The sequence below is a fragment of the Pipistrellus kuhlii genome, unplaced genomic scaffold (assembly GCF_014108245.1).
Source record: "Pipistrellus kuhlii isolate mPipKuh1 unplaced genomic scaffold, mPipKuh1.p scaffold_m20_p_16, whole genome shotgun sequence".
In the NCBI taxonomy this organism is placed as follows: domain Eukaryota; kingdom Metazoa; phylum Chordata; class Mammalia; order Chiroptera; family Vespertilionidae; genus Pipistrellus; species Pipistrellus kuhlii.
In genome coordinates, this window is record NW_023425471.1 from 7,551,651 (window position 1) to 7,569,735 (window position 18,085).

Sequence of the window (18,085 nt, forward strand, 5' to 3'; positions counted from 1 at the left end):
ACTCAGCCCCAAAACCCCCTCCCCTGTGGTAACATCTAATTGTTCTCTATATCTATGAGTCTGTTTCTGTTTAATTTCTTTACTCATTTTGCTCTTTGGATTTCACATATACATGTGTGGGTAAACGTGGGTTTACAGTTATGCATATGGAAAAAGACATGCAGGTTCTTGTTATTATTATAATAGCTTTATTAACTCAAAAGAATGTCGCAATGCAACTACAAACCTACTTTTGCCCACCCAGTAGATGAAATCATATGGTATGTCTCTTTCTCTGACTGACCTATTTCACTTAGCATAATACCTTGTAGGTCCATTGATGCTGTTGCAAGGGTAAGCTTTTATTCTTTTTTATGAGCAAGTAATATTCCATTGTGTATATGTGCCACCACATTTTTATCCACTCATCTATTGATGGGCACTTGGTTGTTCCCATATATTAGCTATTTTAAATAACACTGTAATGAATACAGGGGTATTTGTATATATTACCAGAAGTGGAATTTCTGGATCATAAAAAAGTTTCATTTTTTAATTTTTAAACTTATTTTTATTGTTGAAAGTATTACAGATATCCCTCATTTTCCCATGCCCCCCTCCACCTGGCTCGCACCCCACCCCAGGCCTTCACCACACTATTATCTGTGTCCATGGATTATGCACATATGCGTAAGTTCTTTGCTTAATCTCTTCCTGCCTCCTCTCCTGTCAGTCTATTCCATGCTTCAGTGTGTCAGGATCTATTTTGTTCATCAGTTTATTTTGTTCATTAGATTCCATATATAAGTGAGATCATGTGATATTTCTCTTTCTCTGGCTGGCTTATTTTACTTAGTATAAAACTTTCCAGGTCCCTCCATGCTGTCTCAAAGGGTAAGAAATCCTTCTTTTTTACACCTGCATAGTATTCCATTGTGTAAAGGTACCATAGCTTTTTTATCCACTCATCTACTGATGGACACTTGGGCAGTTTCCAGATCTTAGCTATGGTAAATAATGCTGCTTTGAACAAAAGAGTGTACATATTCTTTCTGATTGGCATTTTGGTATTATTAGGATATATTCCTGGAAATGGGATCACTGGGTCAAATGGCAGTTCCATTTTTAACTTTTTGAGGAATCTCCATACTGTTTTCCACAGTCTCTGCATTCCCAACAGCAGAGCACTAGTACTAGGGTTTCCTTTACTCCACATCCTTACCAGCACCTGTTGTTTGTTGATTACTTGATGGTAGCCATTCTGGCAGATGTGAGGTGATTTTTCATTGTGATTTTAATTTGCATCTCTCTGATGATTAGTAATGTTGAGTGTCTTTTTATATGTCTCTTGGTCATCTGTATGTCCTCTTGAGAGAACTGTCTACTCAGATATTCTGCCCATTTTTAATTGTTGTGTTTTGTTTTTTATGTTGAGTTTTATGAGTTCTTTATAAATTTTAAATATTCACTTATGAGATATACCATTGCTATGTTTCTTCTATCACTCAGGACATTGTATTTTTGTTTTGTTGTGCAAAAACTTTTTTAGTTATATGTAGTCCAGTTTGTTTATTTTTTTATTTTGTTAACCTTGCCTGGAGAGGTATACTGAAAAAAATATTGCTAAGGGAAATGTCAGAGAGTTCACTGGCTGTGCTTTAATCTATGAGTATTATAGTTTCAAGTCTTAAATTTAACTTTTCAATCCATTTTTAGTTTATTCTTGTATCTGGTGTAGGAAGGTGGTCTAGTTTCATTTTCCATATGTATCTGTTCAATTTTCCAAACATCATTTATTGATTACACTATCTTTACCCCATTGTATGTTCTTGCCTCCTTTGCTATAGATTAACTGAACATATAGGTGTGGTTTATTTCTGGGCTCTGTATTCTGTTCCATTGATCTACATATGTGTGTTGTATTCCAGTACCTTGCTGTTTTCATTATTATAGCTTTGTGGTATGGTTTGATATCAGGTAGTGTGATACCTCCTCCTTTTTTCTCTCTCAACATTGCTATGGCTATTAGGGGTCTTTTGTGGTTTCATATAAATTTTTGCATTATGTGTTCTAGTTCTGGAAAAAATACCATTGATATTTTTATAGGAATTTTTTTAATCTATAGCTTGCATTGGGTAGTATGGGCATTGTAATGATGTTAATCCTTCCCCTCTGTGAGAATGGTATATGCTTCCATTTATTTGTATCTTCTTCCTTTGTTGTCTTAAAATTTTCTGAGTACAGATCTGTTACTTGGTTGAATTTATTCTTAGGAATGTTTTGATGCAATTGTAAATGGGATGTTGTGTTTTGGTGTTGGTTTGTTTTTGTTTTTTTTGGTTTTGTTTTTTTTGGAGGGGGGTAGTTTCCCTTTCTGATAGTTTATTATTGTTGTATAAAAATGCAATCAATTTCTGATTGGGTGTTTTCTGCTACCTTGTATTCCAAATTGCTTATTTGATCCTCTGCTTTATCTGACCTGCCATTGATTCCTTCTAGTGTATTCTTTAAGTTATGTATTCTTCATTTCTGCCTGTTTCTTTTTTTGTGGTTTCTGCATCCCTTTTTTATGCTTACTATATCTTTAAGTTTTCACTGAGTTTGTGCAGTCTTTCCCTAAGTTCCTTGAGTTTTCTTATAACAATGGTTTTGAATTCTGTATCTTGTAAGTTGCTTTCCTCTCTTTATTTTAGTTCTCTTTTTTATATATCTCCTGATCTTTCATATGGGGCATGTTTCTTTGCCTCCCTATTTTGGCTGCCTATCTGTATTTGTTTCTGTGTATTAGGCAGTTCTGCCTCAGGGTGAGTGCCTGTGGACGAGATTTTGTAAGTTGACCCTTTAAGAGTGCACCTGGATATTAGCAGTCACAGGTCTTAACCTGGCAGGTGAAATCCCCACTGATTTTCACAGCAGATGTTCTGTGGAACACTATTCCCTTTACTGGTGCTTTAGGCTGTGGAGCCTGGCATGGGGTTGAGACAGGTCACTCCTCAGGGGGGAACCTTTGCAGCCGAGAAATCCTCTAGATTCTAAACCACCACATGTGGGTACAAGGCCAGCCCTTTTCACATCTCTGCCCTTCCTACCTATCTGGATGTGGCTTCTTTTGTAAATCCTTAGTTATAAGACTTCTGTTCAGCTAGTCTTCAGTGGGTTATTCAGGTTGCTGTTTCTATAATTTAGTTATAATTTTGATTTGGTCCAGGGAGGAGGTAAGTGTAACTTCCACCTACTCCCCTTCAATCTTAGATCAAATTACTCATTTGTGATTGAATTGTATGTCACTTACCTGGGGGAAATGGTATTAAAGATTTTTTAATTTTTTATTTTAATGCAATGTGAAAATAAGATTTTTTAAAGGTTACGTACCCAGACTGATTTTTTGAGATCTGTAAATTAATCTTCTACCTCCAAACCTGTAAAATTTAAAGAACATTTTTACCCACTATTAAATTTAGGTCCTTTAGCTGGCAAGAGCAAAAGACGAATTTCTTGCAAAGATCTTGGCCGTGGTGACTGTGAGGGCTGGCTTTGGAAGAAGAAAGATGCAAAGAGTTATTTTTCACAGAAATGGAAGAAATATTGGTTTGTCCTTAAGGATGCATCCCTATATTGGTATATTAATGAGGAGGTAAGACAAAGCATATTTTGTTTGCCCATACATTCTCTGTCTTTAACCAAAAGAATTACCGTTTTGAAACATATTTTAAAATCATGTAATCACCTTGAGGCTAAATTCAGGAGATTTCTGCTAGTTATTTTTCATTAGAAAATATTTAAGACTTCTTAAAATAGTTACATTTTGGGGTTCTATAAAGATAGCTGTGTCATTTTTTCTAATGAGGCTACAGATCTGAAACTCAGATAAAGTAATTTTGTATATCTAATTAAAAATACCAAGCCAATTAAAGCTGTTGCTTAACTTAAATGATTATTGTATATGTAAATTTGATATAGACTTTTAAATGCCTTGTTTTGTTCGAAGTTTTAAATTTTTTTCTGGAGAAGTAAGGACGTCCTTTCGTAATTTTAATAGATTAGTATCGCCAGAATTTATTTCAGTTTTTCTTTTTTAAAAAATGAACTGGTAGACTGATTTTGAAAATTTGCAAGTATTCACTCTATTTGGCACAATTGGGGTGTGAATATAATAAATACATTTAATTGTTTTTTATGATTTCCTGATTCATTTGCAGTAAACATATTTATATCCAGAATAATTATATCACAATCTATCACATATCACAACAGATATACAAGAATATACCTTACTCATTGATATTCCCTTTATATTACCATGTTTTCTTTGATTTCTTTGCCATAGACATCTATCAGTTCACCTCATTATGTTTGTTAACAATATTTTCTATTGTTAACTTGTTTTCTCAAAAAATGTATGTGGTTTAATGAAATATAGTGGCTAAATAGACTTATATGAATACTCTCAAAACATTATTCAATTTGTATTTGAAGATTGGTTTTTGAAATGTATTTTAAAATTATTATGCCTATGATTATAATATCCAGTATGTAGAGAATTTTTTGTTCCCTAGACAGGCTGTTATAATGTTATATTATATTAGGTTATGTGTAAGAGGGTAGACTTAACACTGCCTGAGTTACTGTGCCTCAGTTTCCATTTCTGCAAAAAAGGGAATAATAATAGTTCCTAGGTCACTGAGCTCTCATATGTATGAAAAGAATCAGTACACTTACACCAATGTTTGGTACCTACTATATACTCAATAAACATATGCTATTAGTAATATTTTATAGATTGGTATATTTCATTTTTGAAATCTTGAATTACTATCTTGCTATTTAAGATAAATGTCTCTATTAACTATATAGAAGAATTTGATTATTTACTTTTAATATTCTTTCTGGCAATCACATAATTATGTGTGTCTTATTTTAGATATACTAAACAGACCATAATTTTACCATATATATGCCAAATCAAGCATTATCAAAATATAGTATTTTCTATGTCTCTTTTTATTTTAAGTTCACCTATAGATTTGTCTGCTTGTGATAAATTATATTCTATGTTTATAGTTCAAGTGATCAAAAAAAATTGTGGCCCCTTTTTCTTGAACAGTATCTAAATTTCAGTCAGATAGTTATTGTTACTGTGTTAGCCTTGCAAGAGGTGAGTGGATAATTCCAATGTATACATTCCAAGAAATACCCTTGTATGACATTATTAGGAGTAATATAAAAGTTCCTCATCATATCATTTTGAGAAGATAATAACTACCCCTAAAATACTTGAAATTGTTGAACATTTAAACATTTTACATTAAAGACAGCAGGATAACAGGGGAAATCAAAATTGAAAAAAAAATAGATTTGAGACTATTATATTTATCCAAAGATTTGAAGAAAAAAACTCAAATATTGAGAAAGTTATAATATTGCTTTTTTAATAATACAAACATTTTAGTCACTATCAGTTATACCAATTTTTAAAGTTTAACATGTACAAACACACACAGTAAAAGAATTGAAAGTCTGTTTTTTCTTTGAGATTGTAAATGAGGATTTAATGGTACTTAAACTTGAAATATAAGAAGGAATGAACTGGTACAGCATGGATCAAAGTTCGGGAGAGTCAGTCTTAAGAGCATGGTCATGAGATGAAAGGGACAACAATGAAAGGGTTTAGCCACAGGCAATGTTAGCATAGTTGGGATCCTTTGTATCTAATGTAAGATTCTGGATAATACTTCTGTCTTGTTTTTTCATCCCTCATTAGAGATAGGAGGATTTTATAGATTTCATTTGATTTTCCAAGTGAAAAATAACCTTTGCGTATAGCATATATACCAAGTCATATATTTGAAGATTAACAAAATAGTTATTTAATTTAGGTTTGATAAGAGATTTCTTTGAAGGCAGAAAAGGAATTGAGTTAGTAAACTTACCTATACTTTACATCTGAGCGTTAAATATCATAGATAATTATAAATTGTAAATGTGGACTAAAGTTATTTTAAGTGTTGTTAAAGTTTATATGCATCAGATTAGAAAATTACTTATAAACCATATTTCAATTTTATTAAATAAGATGTGTATGCTTCAAAAAGAATTACCTGTCTTCATTTTAATGTAAAAAAGATTTTCAGGGAAAAGGGGAGTGGGGGTGCGGGAAGAGACTGAACAAAAACTGTGCACCTATGGATGAGGACAATGGGGGATGGGGAAAGGACAGAGGGTGGGGTGGGAACCTGGTGAAGGGGAGCAATTGAGGGGGGGAAGAGGATCACATTTGTAATAATCTGAACAATAAAGATTTATTTAAAAAAAAGATTTTAAAATTTTTCTATATACATTTTAATTCATAGTATTCAAAATTTCCAAAATATACCTTTAGTTTAAGGGAATGTAACAGATAAGAGTGGAATTCTAATCTCTAAAATGTAAAATTTAAGAATTAAATGGACAGATTGATTACTATAGATATTTAAAGCCCAGTTATATAGTATCAACTTCAAACCTTTGTATATAATATCCTAAACTAGGGTGTTACCTTTTTAGGATGAAAAAGCAGAAGGATTCATCAGTCTGCCTGAATTTAAAATTGATAGAGCCAGTGAATGCCGCAAGAAATAGTAAGTTCATTTCCTTTGGGGAGAAGGAGAAAAGGGAAAGCTTTTTAAACTTTTCCTAGCTTTTAAATTACAGGCTGCTTGTCTAATGCTTTCAAATTGAGGTAATAAGAAAGCATTTTGTGAGCAGAAAATTGGATTTTTTACTGATTTCTGTCATCATGGCAGAAGCATTATATATGTGAACTCAGGTTAGATTGTTGAGGTAATTTTACCCATTAAAATGATTATGTTCTAACCTATTTCCCAATTTGAAATAAAATAAATGTACTTTATTTTCTTTTGCAGTGCATTCAAAGCCTGTCATCCTAAAATCAAAAGCTTTTACTTTGCTGCTGAGCATCTTGATGATATGAACAGGTAAAGTGTACTTAAATTTCAAAATAATTACGAAGTTAGTAAGGCTTAGAATTCTAAGTTTTCCACATTAATACTTAGATAATGTCACTGAAGTTTCTAGATCAACCAAGTTTAAAATAAAATGTAGCCAACCTAATTTTAAAGGACAGCATTAAAAAGTCAAAGTAAACTCATTGACTGTCAAGTTTACCAAAAATATGCCAGAATCCATCTATAGGGGGGGCGGGAAACTAAGAATATTTTTTAAATTTTATTTTTTTTATTGTTATTATTCCTTACCCAATGATATTTTTCCCATTTATTTTTAGAGAGTGTGAAAGAGAGGGGGAGAGACAGAGAAAAACATCCATGTGAGAGAGATACATCAATTAGTTGCCTCTTGCAACACCAGACTAGGACCAGGGATGGAGCCTCCAACCAAGGGATATGCTCTTGACCAGAATCGACCTGTGACCCTTCAGTCTATGGGCTGATGCTCCATCCACTGGGCCAAACAGACTAGGGCAGAAAATATTTTTTAAAGTCCATTTTGAGAATAGGTCTTCAGATTTACTCCTAGGTGAGGGGAAAAAGATATCTACACACACAAAAAAGCTGACTTTCCTAGGTTTGAGTATTTATGACAGAATATCCATCTCAATAATTCATGCCTAAGCAAAGTTTGTATTTCTTTCTGACACCATCTATCGCTGGACAGGATTATATAACCAAATTATTAGATGGCTACTTGGTTATTTGATGGCTCTGAGAAAAAAATCTCTATATTTTTTCCATCATCTGTAACATTCCACTTTGTTTCTACTTTAGCTTTTATGAATTTGATCCTTTCACTGCTCCCTTTTCTAGATATATAAAAATTGGATTGAAGATTGCAATATTTCCCTTTCTAGGTCTTCAACAGGTAGAACATATTATATATATGCAGATAGTTAAGGTGGTTATATAAAGTGGTCCAGAGCATGGACTTTGGAACCAGACTGTCCAAAGTCTAGCTCTCCTACTTACTATTCTTTGACCTTGGACATAGACCTTAACCTCTCTTTGCCGGGTATTAACCCTTTTTAACAATGGAGATAATAACCATTTTCACCAATAAGACTTTTATGAGGAGCAAATAATCACACATAAAAGCCTACTAAGTTGTAAGTGCTATAAAATATTCACTCGCAATATAGATTCTTTTTATATACTTTGAGCTCTTGCCCCATTTACCTTTCTTTGTGTGTCTCTAAAAACTTGGTATCCAAATATTTTAACCACAAAATTATGCAGTTTTTTAAAAATGCACTTAAACACACTAAATGAACACTGAATGTGCTTTTTTCTTTATCTGTCCATTTTTCTTTGTTTTGGAGAGTATAGAGTATTATTAATATTGTTCTTTGACACTGGGAATACAGGCATGGTTTTTCCAAAGCAAGGATATGAATACAAGGAAATGGCAAAGAAAGGTATTGAACATGGTTGATAAAATCTTTTATTATTGATAAGAAAACTGAGCCTTTCATGTAGTTTCCATAATGTTATCTTAATGAATACATTACCATTCTTGAAATCTCATGCTAGGCAACCTGAATTTTAGAGAGTGTTTTCTCCTTGTTTTCAAAATAAAAAATGTCCATTAACATCATTGATGTTTCTCTCTCTCTCCTTCTCCCTTCCTTTCTCTGAAATTAATAAAAACATATATTTAAAAAATAAATGAGTATTAAAACATTAAAAAATTATTTCCATTTTGTGTGAAGTCCGTGCGGGGGAAAAAACAAAACACCTTGTTTCTGAGCTTAGTTACTGAATTCATTTGGCTTATATAGTTCTCAAACACTATCTGGCACACATAGGCTTTGAATAAATGTTTCTTGAACCATTTAATGCATACATATATGTTGTTCATAAGAACCCGTAAATAGAAAATCATAACTGCAACACATATATAGGTTAGATTCTTCTAGATGAGGTTTTAAGGACAAGTTTATCTAAGATTGTACCAACATTTGTGTATTGCTCAGCTTATTGTGACTTGAGTTCATCTACACACTTTCTTAATAGTGTTTATTATGAACAGCAATTTTATTTGTAAAAGTAGTTTAATTTTTCCATTGTTTTATGAAATTTAGCAATTCTAGAGCTCATTGAAGACAAAAAGTATGTCATATTCATTTTTGTATCCCCATAACTCAGTATGCAGCATATAGCAGATACATAATAAATGTGGAACTGAACAATAAAGTAATCCTCTTTTTTTAGTTTCCTGGTTCATTTTATAAAGACCTTATTATTGTTTAGACTTCTGATAAAATGAAATTTCAATGATATTTTTAAAAGTAGTAAATATGAGTTAATAAATTAAAATTTAATAATAAATAGTCCTCTAGTGGCATAATCTTCATTTTCACCCAAATAGACCCAGAGCAATGTTTCCTATAAAAGTGCTAAGATTTGCCTTGTAGTACAAATTCAAACCCTTCAAATGACCTATAGACTAGATTTTAATTTTGACTTTTTACTACTGATTACGTCATTTTTAAAAGGGTATTTGTCATGATGTTAACTTTTTGACTTATAGTTTATAATTTTCTGAAGAATGGTGTGTGTATACCATGCTGTTGAATTCATTTGATCAATCTTTATTTTATTCCATTTTGCTCTAATCCCTTATTAACTTTCTAAACATACTTGAGGTGATAATTACATTGTAGGTTTCGTCAAAATAAAGTTGGACTTTAAGTGACTTATTCATAAAGTTAAAACTTAAATTACCATGGATGTGATTTTGTCTATTCAGAACACAATTTTCCTCCCTTTTCAAGGTATTCTAAGTATCTGATGCACATTTAGCACCACTTAGCATAAATGATGCATTGTATGAGTCACTTTAAAAAATGGCATCTCCCACTTAACAAAGGAGATAACCTGTTAGGAGAAAAAGTTCTCAAACACAACTTTTTCTTAGAAATGTTCCTCAATCAGATTATTCCACAATTGAATGATGTTAGCCATACTAGTAATTCCACATTTACTCAAACTAATTTGCAAGGTGCATTCTTTTTTATTTTATTTTTTGATTTTGGAAAGTATACGGACCATAGCTCATAATAACCAATGGGAACTTGTCAGATCAGTTTAAAGATTTTGTGATTTGCTAATCTGATACAGTGTGAACAGTTGGAATAATGAACACAGGGAGAGACCAGTGGAACAAAAGATGGAAGTTGAAACAGTGATTTACTTCAGTCAGTCCCCTGCATTGGCAACTGCAGCACTACTGAAAGAGAAAAGAACTAAGATCTATTTTTTAAATGTTTTTAATTAATTTCAGAGAGAGAAAGGGAAACAGAGAGAGAGAAACATCAAGGATGAGAATCATCGATTGGCTGCCTCCTGCACACCCCCTACTGGAGACTGAGGGCACAACCCAGGGCTGTGTCCTGACCTTGACCTCCTGATTTATAAGTTGACATTCAGCCACTGAGACAAGCCATTTGGGGAGAACTAAGATTTATTTTTAAATTACTATTATTCATGGGGATAAATTTTCAGGGTCTAAGTAGGGGTTAAATTTGTATATGCTCACTTTGTCTTTGGAAAACCTAATACCCTTGTACTTAGAGACAAATGTCTAAAGTACTCCCAAGATGCGTTTCCCTTTGGATCATTAAACTCAAAAAAGCTTCAGCAACACTTAATATTTCATAGTGAAATTTATTTTGACGGTCAAGGTCCACAACTTTTTTCCTTATTAGGACAACATATCTGATATTATTTAAGTGTCTCTAAGGAAGCATTTCTTCTGAAGAAATAAAACAACAGAATTAGGTGGAATGCACATTGGAATAACAGAGTTAATAGGGTTTTGTTCATCTCAAAATCCTTGATATTGCAGACATTAATAGTTTTGCCAAGACTTTTCTATTGAAATAGCACCTTTGGTGTGGGAGCATTTTGCACTCTAGCATGTTATAACTAATGGAAGTCTTCATGTGTCAAGAGTAGCAAAGAACACATCTTTTATGTAGAATTTTTTCATATATTCTTAGGCTACTAAAATAAATATTTCTAAGAAGTGTAAGAAATTAAGACACAATGCTTCTGATTTTAATATTTTTTTTCAGATGGCTTAACAGAATCAATATACTGACTGCAGGATATGCAGAAAGAGAGAGGATTAAGCAAGAACAAGGTAAAGGAATACTTTTTCTTCAATTGTTTTTTTTTTTTATCGATGTTATTTTGTAGTGATTCACTGCTATCATTTGACAGAAAATGCATATGTTAGTTTGTGACCATTTCTCTTTTGAGTACTAGTACTTTGAATGTAAACCATACCATTGTATAGGTAAGTTTAATAAACAGATAAAGAATAAACACAAAATTTTGGAGCAGCAAATATGAAGTTCTATTCTGTTTTTACCAACTCCCTCAGTCTACTTTCCATGAAAGAAAAAAATATTAAAAATTAAAAAGTCTGTAATTGGTTCTGTATATTGACCCAATTCTGCTTCTTGGTTGTTATTTTTTTCTGTCTAATAGTCACTTAGACATTTAAGTGACTTTTTATGCTAAGAGCTCAGGAGAATGAGCTCTTCTATAAATTATCACATTTGGTTATGTTCTTCAGTTCTGTTACTACAATATGTAACTCTATGATTTTTATGGAACTTGACTTGGTAACGACCTCAGATTTATGAACCACAATGTCATTATGCAGAACTGAAATCTTAACAAAAGCTGTGGTCACCACTCTGAGGTGGCATCACATTTCCCAAAGAGTATTTGCTATACATCGCTTGGAATCTTAGTTTTTTGAAATTTTTGAGACATCCTAAAGTTGAAAGAATTCCACAGACTGATGTATACACAAACATAGTTCTAGTTGTGTGTTCAGTGGGTATAGCCTGTTTATTGATGTGGAGATTCTAAAAGCCTTTTGTTTCCTCTCAGAGTAAAAACCACACCCAAAACTTTTCAAAACACCTGAAAACTAAAAGTTAGAGGGACCTTCTAGTAAAAGAGATAACCAGATCCTTAAACTAATCTGTTAACAAACATGTAGAGCAGGAGGCAGCAAACTCCTGTAAAGCCCAAAATAGTAAATATTTTAGGCTTTGCAGGCCATAAAGATTCTGTCACAATTACTCAGCTCTGCTGTTGCAGTATGAAAGCAGCTGTAAGCATGTGCAGGGGCATGGCTGTGCTCCAATCAAGTTTTATTTGTTGACACTAGGATTGAATTTCATATCATGTTTTACCTTTCAAAGGATAGTCTTCTTTTGCTGTTTTTTAACCATTTAAAAATGTAAAACCCATTCTTACTTCACAGGCCCCTATAAACACACGCAAAGCTCTTCATCGGCCTCCAGGCCGTAGTTTACAATCTCTGGTTTAGAGCCACAGGGTGAGAGAAAGGGGTGGGTAGAGAAGTGCAGGGTGAGAAGATAGGGCAGGAGATTTCGAAGAAAGAGCAACATATGGTTCCTGCCAGTGGGAATTTATCATCTTGTTAAGAATCTCAAAAATACACACTTGAAATTGCTTAAGAAAAATTAAACAGTGGTATAAAGTACATCAGTGCTAATTTTTGCATAATATACAATTGATTAAAATTTGCTAAGGAGATGCAAAAAAAATAAATAAATAAAGCCTGAGAAGGAGATAAGATTAATGAAGAAATACTTGCTGGAGAAAGGGATCAGAACGTTGGCGGTGGAGAAGGAGAGAAGGTATTTTATTCAATATTAAGTGTCTCAGTGTAAGGCCTCCCACTAGGTAGCACTCTAATTATATCAAGGTGAAATAGGCACTCATCATGCCTGAAATTACATTGAATTCTAGTAGAAAGGATATTCTTCGTACAACGCAGAAAATAAAATGTAATCAAGTTTCGTGAGTATGACACTGGAGAGACTCCTTCCAGCTGGGGAGTCGGGAGATAGGCTTTCTGTTGGCTCCATTATCTAAACTGGTTCTCGCAGGATGAGAAAAATGTAGAGTCAAGGAAATAAAAAAATAAATAAAACATCCCTGCAGTGGAATCACCATATATACTTCAACAAATAATGTGGAAGCCGTCTTCATCAAATCAGTGCACACAGGCAAACCCCAGGCAGGACAGAGAATGCCAGGCCAGTTGTTGAGCCAAGATTCTTCACTGTTAAAAGTTTGTTCAATGCAGCCGAAACCGGTTTGGCTCAGTGGATAGAGTGTCAGCCTGCAGACTGAAGTGTCCCGGGTTCGATTCTGGTCAAAGGCATGTACCTTGGTTGCGGGCACATCCCCAGTAGGGGGCATGCAAGAGGCAGCTGATCGATGACTCTCATTGATGTTTCTAACTATCTCTCTCCCTTCCTCTCTGTAAAAAAATCAATAAAATATATATATATATATTTAAAAAAAAAAAAAAAAACTTTGTTCAATGCAGACAGCAGCACAGTGATTACCAGAAGGAAAGGGAGTTGCGGGGAGATAGAAGAGAATATAGGTGGGATAAATGGAGATGGAAGGAGACTTAACTTGGGGCAGTGAACGCACGATAAAAGACACAGAGGATGTATTATAAAATTGTACACCTGAAAACTATATAATTTTGAATTAGCCAATGTCACCCCAATAAATACAATATTTTTTTAAGAAAGTATTATTCCTCACTTTCATGCTTCAACTTCATTTGTAGGCTTAAAATCATGTGGAGAGCGCAAAAAATATAAGCCTTCCTTTTCAAATTTATTTAAATGGCATAAAACTGTTCTCTAAAGATGCATATAGATTTATTTCTGATCTTTTTAAAATGGAAGAATTAGAAGTTAGGGCAGTGTACTGATAGTAAAATGAATCTTTGAAACAAGTCAATTTGTGTGATTCTAGAGGCTTGGATTGTCAGGCTTAACTTCTGTATGTTATTACTGGGCATTACTTTAAAGCTGAGCATGGTCTTGATTTTGGTGAATTTTTTTGTAATGGTATTATATGGCCAAATTTCATTATGGATGAAAGAACTGGTAAGTTGTATTATACATATTGGCTCAAAAAAAGTTTTCATTTCATGGATTCATGCTGCCCTGGTCTCTCATGTGAGTTTATGTTTTAGTGCCCACTGGAGTACGGTAGATAATAATATGCAGAAGCTAAGAGTTACAATTCAAGTCTGTCTTGGTAATGCAGTGCAACTGAAATCTGAAATAATCTGGATTTCCACTTAGAGTATACCTTCCTCAGGCACTCTAACATAACTCATAAACATGGACCTTCTACCTCTGCATGAATAGTAGTCTATATAGAAAACTACTGAATGCATGTCTAGTCCACACTTCTGTACAGTCATTTGACATCTCCTGAGTGCCATTCTCAGTACCAAAGTTAAACTTCATACAAAATATAGCTGCTTGAGGATTGGGAATATTTCACAGTGATGCAATGGAATAACTGCCAAACACTGTATCTGTTTAAATACCTAGTGCAGCTTAGACGTTACTCTTTCATTGACTGAAATACGAGTTTAGTGAATTACTGTCTTTAGCTACAGATGTGTAAAGGATGTGAGGTTCTCTTTCATTATTCGTCATTGTACTAGAGAAAACAGGGTTACACTAAATTCTGCCAAGATCACAATTTGGCAAATTATCTGCTAATCATTTGTCTATATTTTTCCAGCTTCAAGTTAGACATTCATAACACATTCTTTTCAATTGCATATTAGGTCTTTTCAGAGCTTTAATTACATAAAAATGAATGTAATATATTGTATTTCTTTGATAACTCTAGATGAAAAAGTCAATTTTTTTCAAATTATCCTTTTCTATCAACATGAGAAGTAATGCGGAAATTTTGCTGTTCTAGTGATGGCACTGTTTATTTATGATTAGTTACTTATAAAATTGAATTCAATGCAAGAGACATTAAAGTATCCATCTATTTTCTGCTAAATAGAGAGCACAGAAAAATTAATTTTCTCTTAGAATGAAAATCAGACTGGTTTCAGTCTCTGAGCAACAGTGTGCCTGTAATTTTCCACACAACCCCAAAACAGCCTGACTAAAACTTCCATGTAGCCTTTCTCTGGCAGTGCTCTCTCAAAGTCATACAGATTAGTATAAGAAATAAAGTTAATTTGCAAAGTGGCATTTCAGTCTTTTCTTAGACAACCCAAGAAAACTGTAGATTGATGGTGCTTTTTAGTAAACCAATCAAATAGTGGACTAAAGTTCTTCCTAATTGAGCTGGGGGGAAATTAGAAAGAAGCTCTCCCAAATATGTCACTTTTAGTGATAGCTGCAGAGATCTTGATAAAATTGTGCTCATTTTCTTGTCAGTGTGCTAATGAGGGCCAGTTGAGGTGCTGACTCTTTGAAACTCCAAAGGTGCAAAGGTCAAAGAGAAACTCAGCAGAGGTGCCAGTTTCTGAAAATCATGGGAAAGGTAAAAGCAGAGTGATCCTGGCAAGCCAGGGCTTGGGGGTGGGATGTGGAGAAGGTGCTTCATCACCTCCTTAAAGTCCCTTCATCTCCAACAGTGACTTCCCAGTAGTATTTCAAGATCCCACAAAATTACCCAACCCAGGCCCCGGAGTTCTAAAATTCACTTTTGAGGGCTAGGATTTGCTATAAGAAAGAACTAATATCTAAGAAGATGAACACCAGGCATTTATCTCCTAAGTGATCTGGGTCAGACTGCCCTGACATGCTACCTGCAAAATGGACCAGGAGTCCTAACTAATATTTATTGAGTGCTTTCAGGTTCAAAGGCTCTTGATATATATTACCGTATTTAACACACACACACACACACACACACACACACACACACACACCTCTTAAAGGCAGTTATTAGCCCTGTTTTATAGGGAACAAAGCAGACTCCTAAAGTTTAAGTAACCGTCACAAGAGCACAAAAAATGGTAAGTGTTATAGCTACGAATTGAACCTACAGCTGCTCAAATGTATAGCTAGTATATAGCTCATGGTTTTCTTACCGTGTTTGCTGGGTCCAATTTTGTCAGTTTGGATTTGCAGGAGCGTTAGTACACTGACCTTCACCAGTGTGATCCAATGTAAAAAACAGATATCAAATTTCGATTAAATAGTCTTTTCTTACCTTTTACACAAAGGAAATTATTACAGTAGGAATAGAATGTTCAAAGTCCTTGTATTTTTAGGACTGAATATAATAATCTGCATTGCTAAAGAATATCTGTTCACAGTAGCCAGACTTATAAAGCAGCAGGAGGAGAGGCTTAAACGAGTGTAGATATACAGTCCCAGCGAGTCATACACAAAGTCCTAGTGGCTTAACCCTCTGAGGTTTAGAGCAAGGCAATTAGTTGAAATCCTAGTTCTACCACTTTCTATTCAGCATATAGTAAGTACTCAATAAATGTTAGCTGTACTTATAAATGCTAATCAGCAGCACAAGAAAGCATGTAAAAATACTACAATATGAGAATTCCTAGGTGGAGAGGGATCCTGTAAAAAATAAATGCCATGACTTTTCACATAAATCTGAATATTAGTCAAGCCTTCTGATGGTTCTTTTGTGATTTAGAGTTTCATGAGAAAAAGGAAACTTCTGTTTTAATACCTTTTCACTTCTTTTATCATCTGAAATTCATATGGATAATACTTCTGGGTTTTTCCTTGTAAATAAGATAAAGAATTAGCCCAGCAATGACAGGTTGGTTGAGATGTTATTTGTGGAACAGATTCTGATTATTGCCCTTTCGCTGTATTTTATTTATTCAGCTAATATATCTCTTAGAATTTTCTCCCTCCTCTCTTGCCTGAGGTGAGCCAAGTCACTTTGTCTGGCAGCTTACATTTTCTACCCTTTCAAGTAGTTCTGGGAGTTTGGAGCTTGCAGCCCACATCAGCAGATTTGCCCTTTTGCATTTGGCAGGAATCAGGGTTTGCCATGTGCTTCCCAGTAGAGGTGGGAGTGTGGTGTTATAGAGATTTATGTCAGCATGACTCTGGAAACACTGATTGTTAGATAACCAGTGAATTGAAGCCAGAAAAGAGAATTGAGAACATTATTTGTGGAGATGTTTATATCTGTAGAGATCTACAGCAGTATGTGTATTACTTTTCTTTGCGTATTCATCTTTAGGATAAAATGCTACATTTTTAAGGGGCATTGTGTGATGTAATTCATTAATTGAAGCTATAGAATAATTTGGTCTGGAACCTCAAATACACCTAAACTTGATTTGGCTTATGCAATGTCTTTTTTTAACTCCTTAAAATTGCAGTTATGTACAATTGCTTGCTTTGAAAGGAGGTTGGAATTAATTAATTGTATACTTCCTTCATTCTTAGAACCCAGGTAAAAATAAAAGTTGGTGGGCCTAGGGTAAGGGGTGCTGGGGAGCAGGGTATAGGAGTGGAATGTAAACTTCCTTCTGATAGCTGATATTGTGTGTGCCTGAAAATATGTCTAGAAACATTTAATGGAATGTTGATATATCCATGTGTGTGAATTTTCAGATTACTGGAGTGAGAGTGACAAGGAAGAAGCTGATACTCCATCAACACCCAAACAGGACAGTCCTCCGCCACCCTATGATACATACCCGCGGCCTCCCTCTGTAAGTTACCAACAGGAATATAAACAGCATCAGATTCTTTGACCTAAAATGTCTCTTTGTATGTTTATAAAAACAGATATGTGGTAAATTGCATGTTAGACCTCATCTTCGTAGGGGAAAGAAAATAGGGAGTCTAAAAGCAATAAGGGAATTTTTTTAAGTGAAGGGTACAAAGAATATTTAATCAAGAGAAACAGTAACCACAGGTTCCAGGCATAATAAATATCTGACCAGTTTTATGTTTTTATGTATTTATTTATTTTAATATAATTTTATTTTTTTATCACCCTTTATCCCCCCTATACCCTCTTCCACCTCCACCCACCCGCTCCCCACTGTATTGTCCATGTCCATGAGTTCTTTCTTTTTTTCTTTTGCTCAACCCCTCCACCCCCCAAAACCCCACCACCACCACCAGAGCTGCCAGCCTGCCCTCTACGAGTCTCTTTATTTTGCTTATTAGTTCAGCTTGTTCATTAAATTCCACATATGCGTGAAACCATATGGTACTTGTATTTCTCTGACTGGTTCATTTCACTTAGCATAATGCTCTCCAGGT

At 34.2% G+C, this 18,085-nt stretch overlaps 1 protein-coding gene across 6 annotated transcripts in view; it reads left to right on the top strand.

Moving 5' to 3' along the window:
- Nucleotides 1–18,085, top strand: part of CNKSR2 (connector enhancer of kinase suppressor of Ras 2) — a 236,281-nt gene that overhangs the window by 175,814 nt on the left and 42,382 nt on the right. For all 6 annotated transcript variants that reach the window (XM_036439617.2, XM_036439621.2, XM_036439619.2 and 3 more), the window contains 5 exons: nucleotides 3,441–3,613; nucleotides 6,523–6,596; nucleotides 6,882–6,953; nucleotides 11,066–11,133; nucleotides 17,426–17,526. In XM_036439617.2, coding sequence (XP_036295510.1) covers nucleotides 3,441–3,613; nucleotides 6,523–6,596; nucleotides 6,882–6,953; nucleotides 11,066–11,133; nucleotides 17,426–17,526 — 488 coding nt within the window. The remainder of the gene's footprint in view (nucleotides 1–3,440; nucleotides 3,614–6,522; nucleotides 6,597–6,881; nucleotides 6,954–11,065; nucleotides 11,134–17,425; nucleotides 17,527–18,085) is intronic.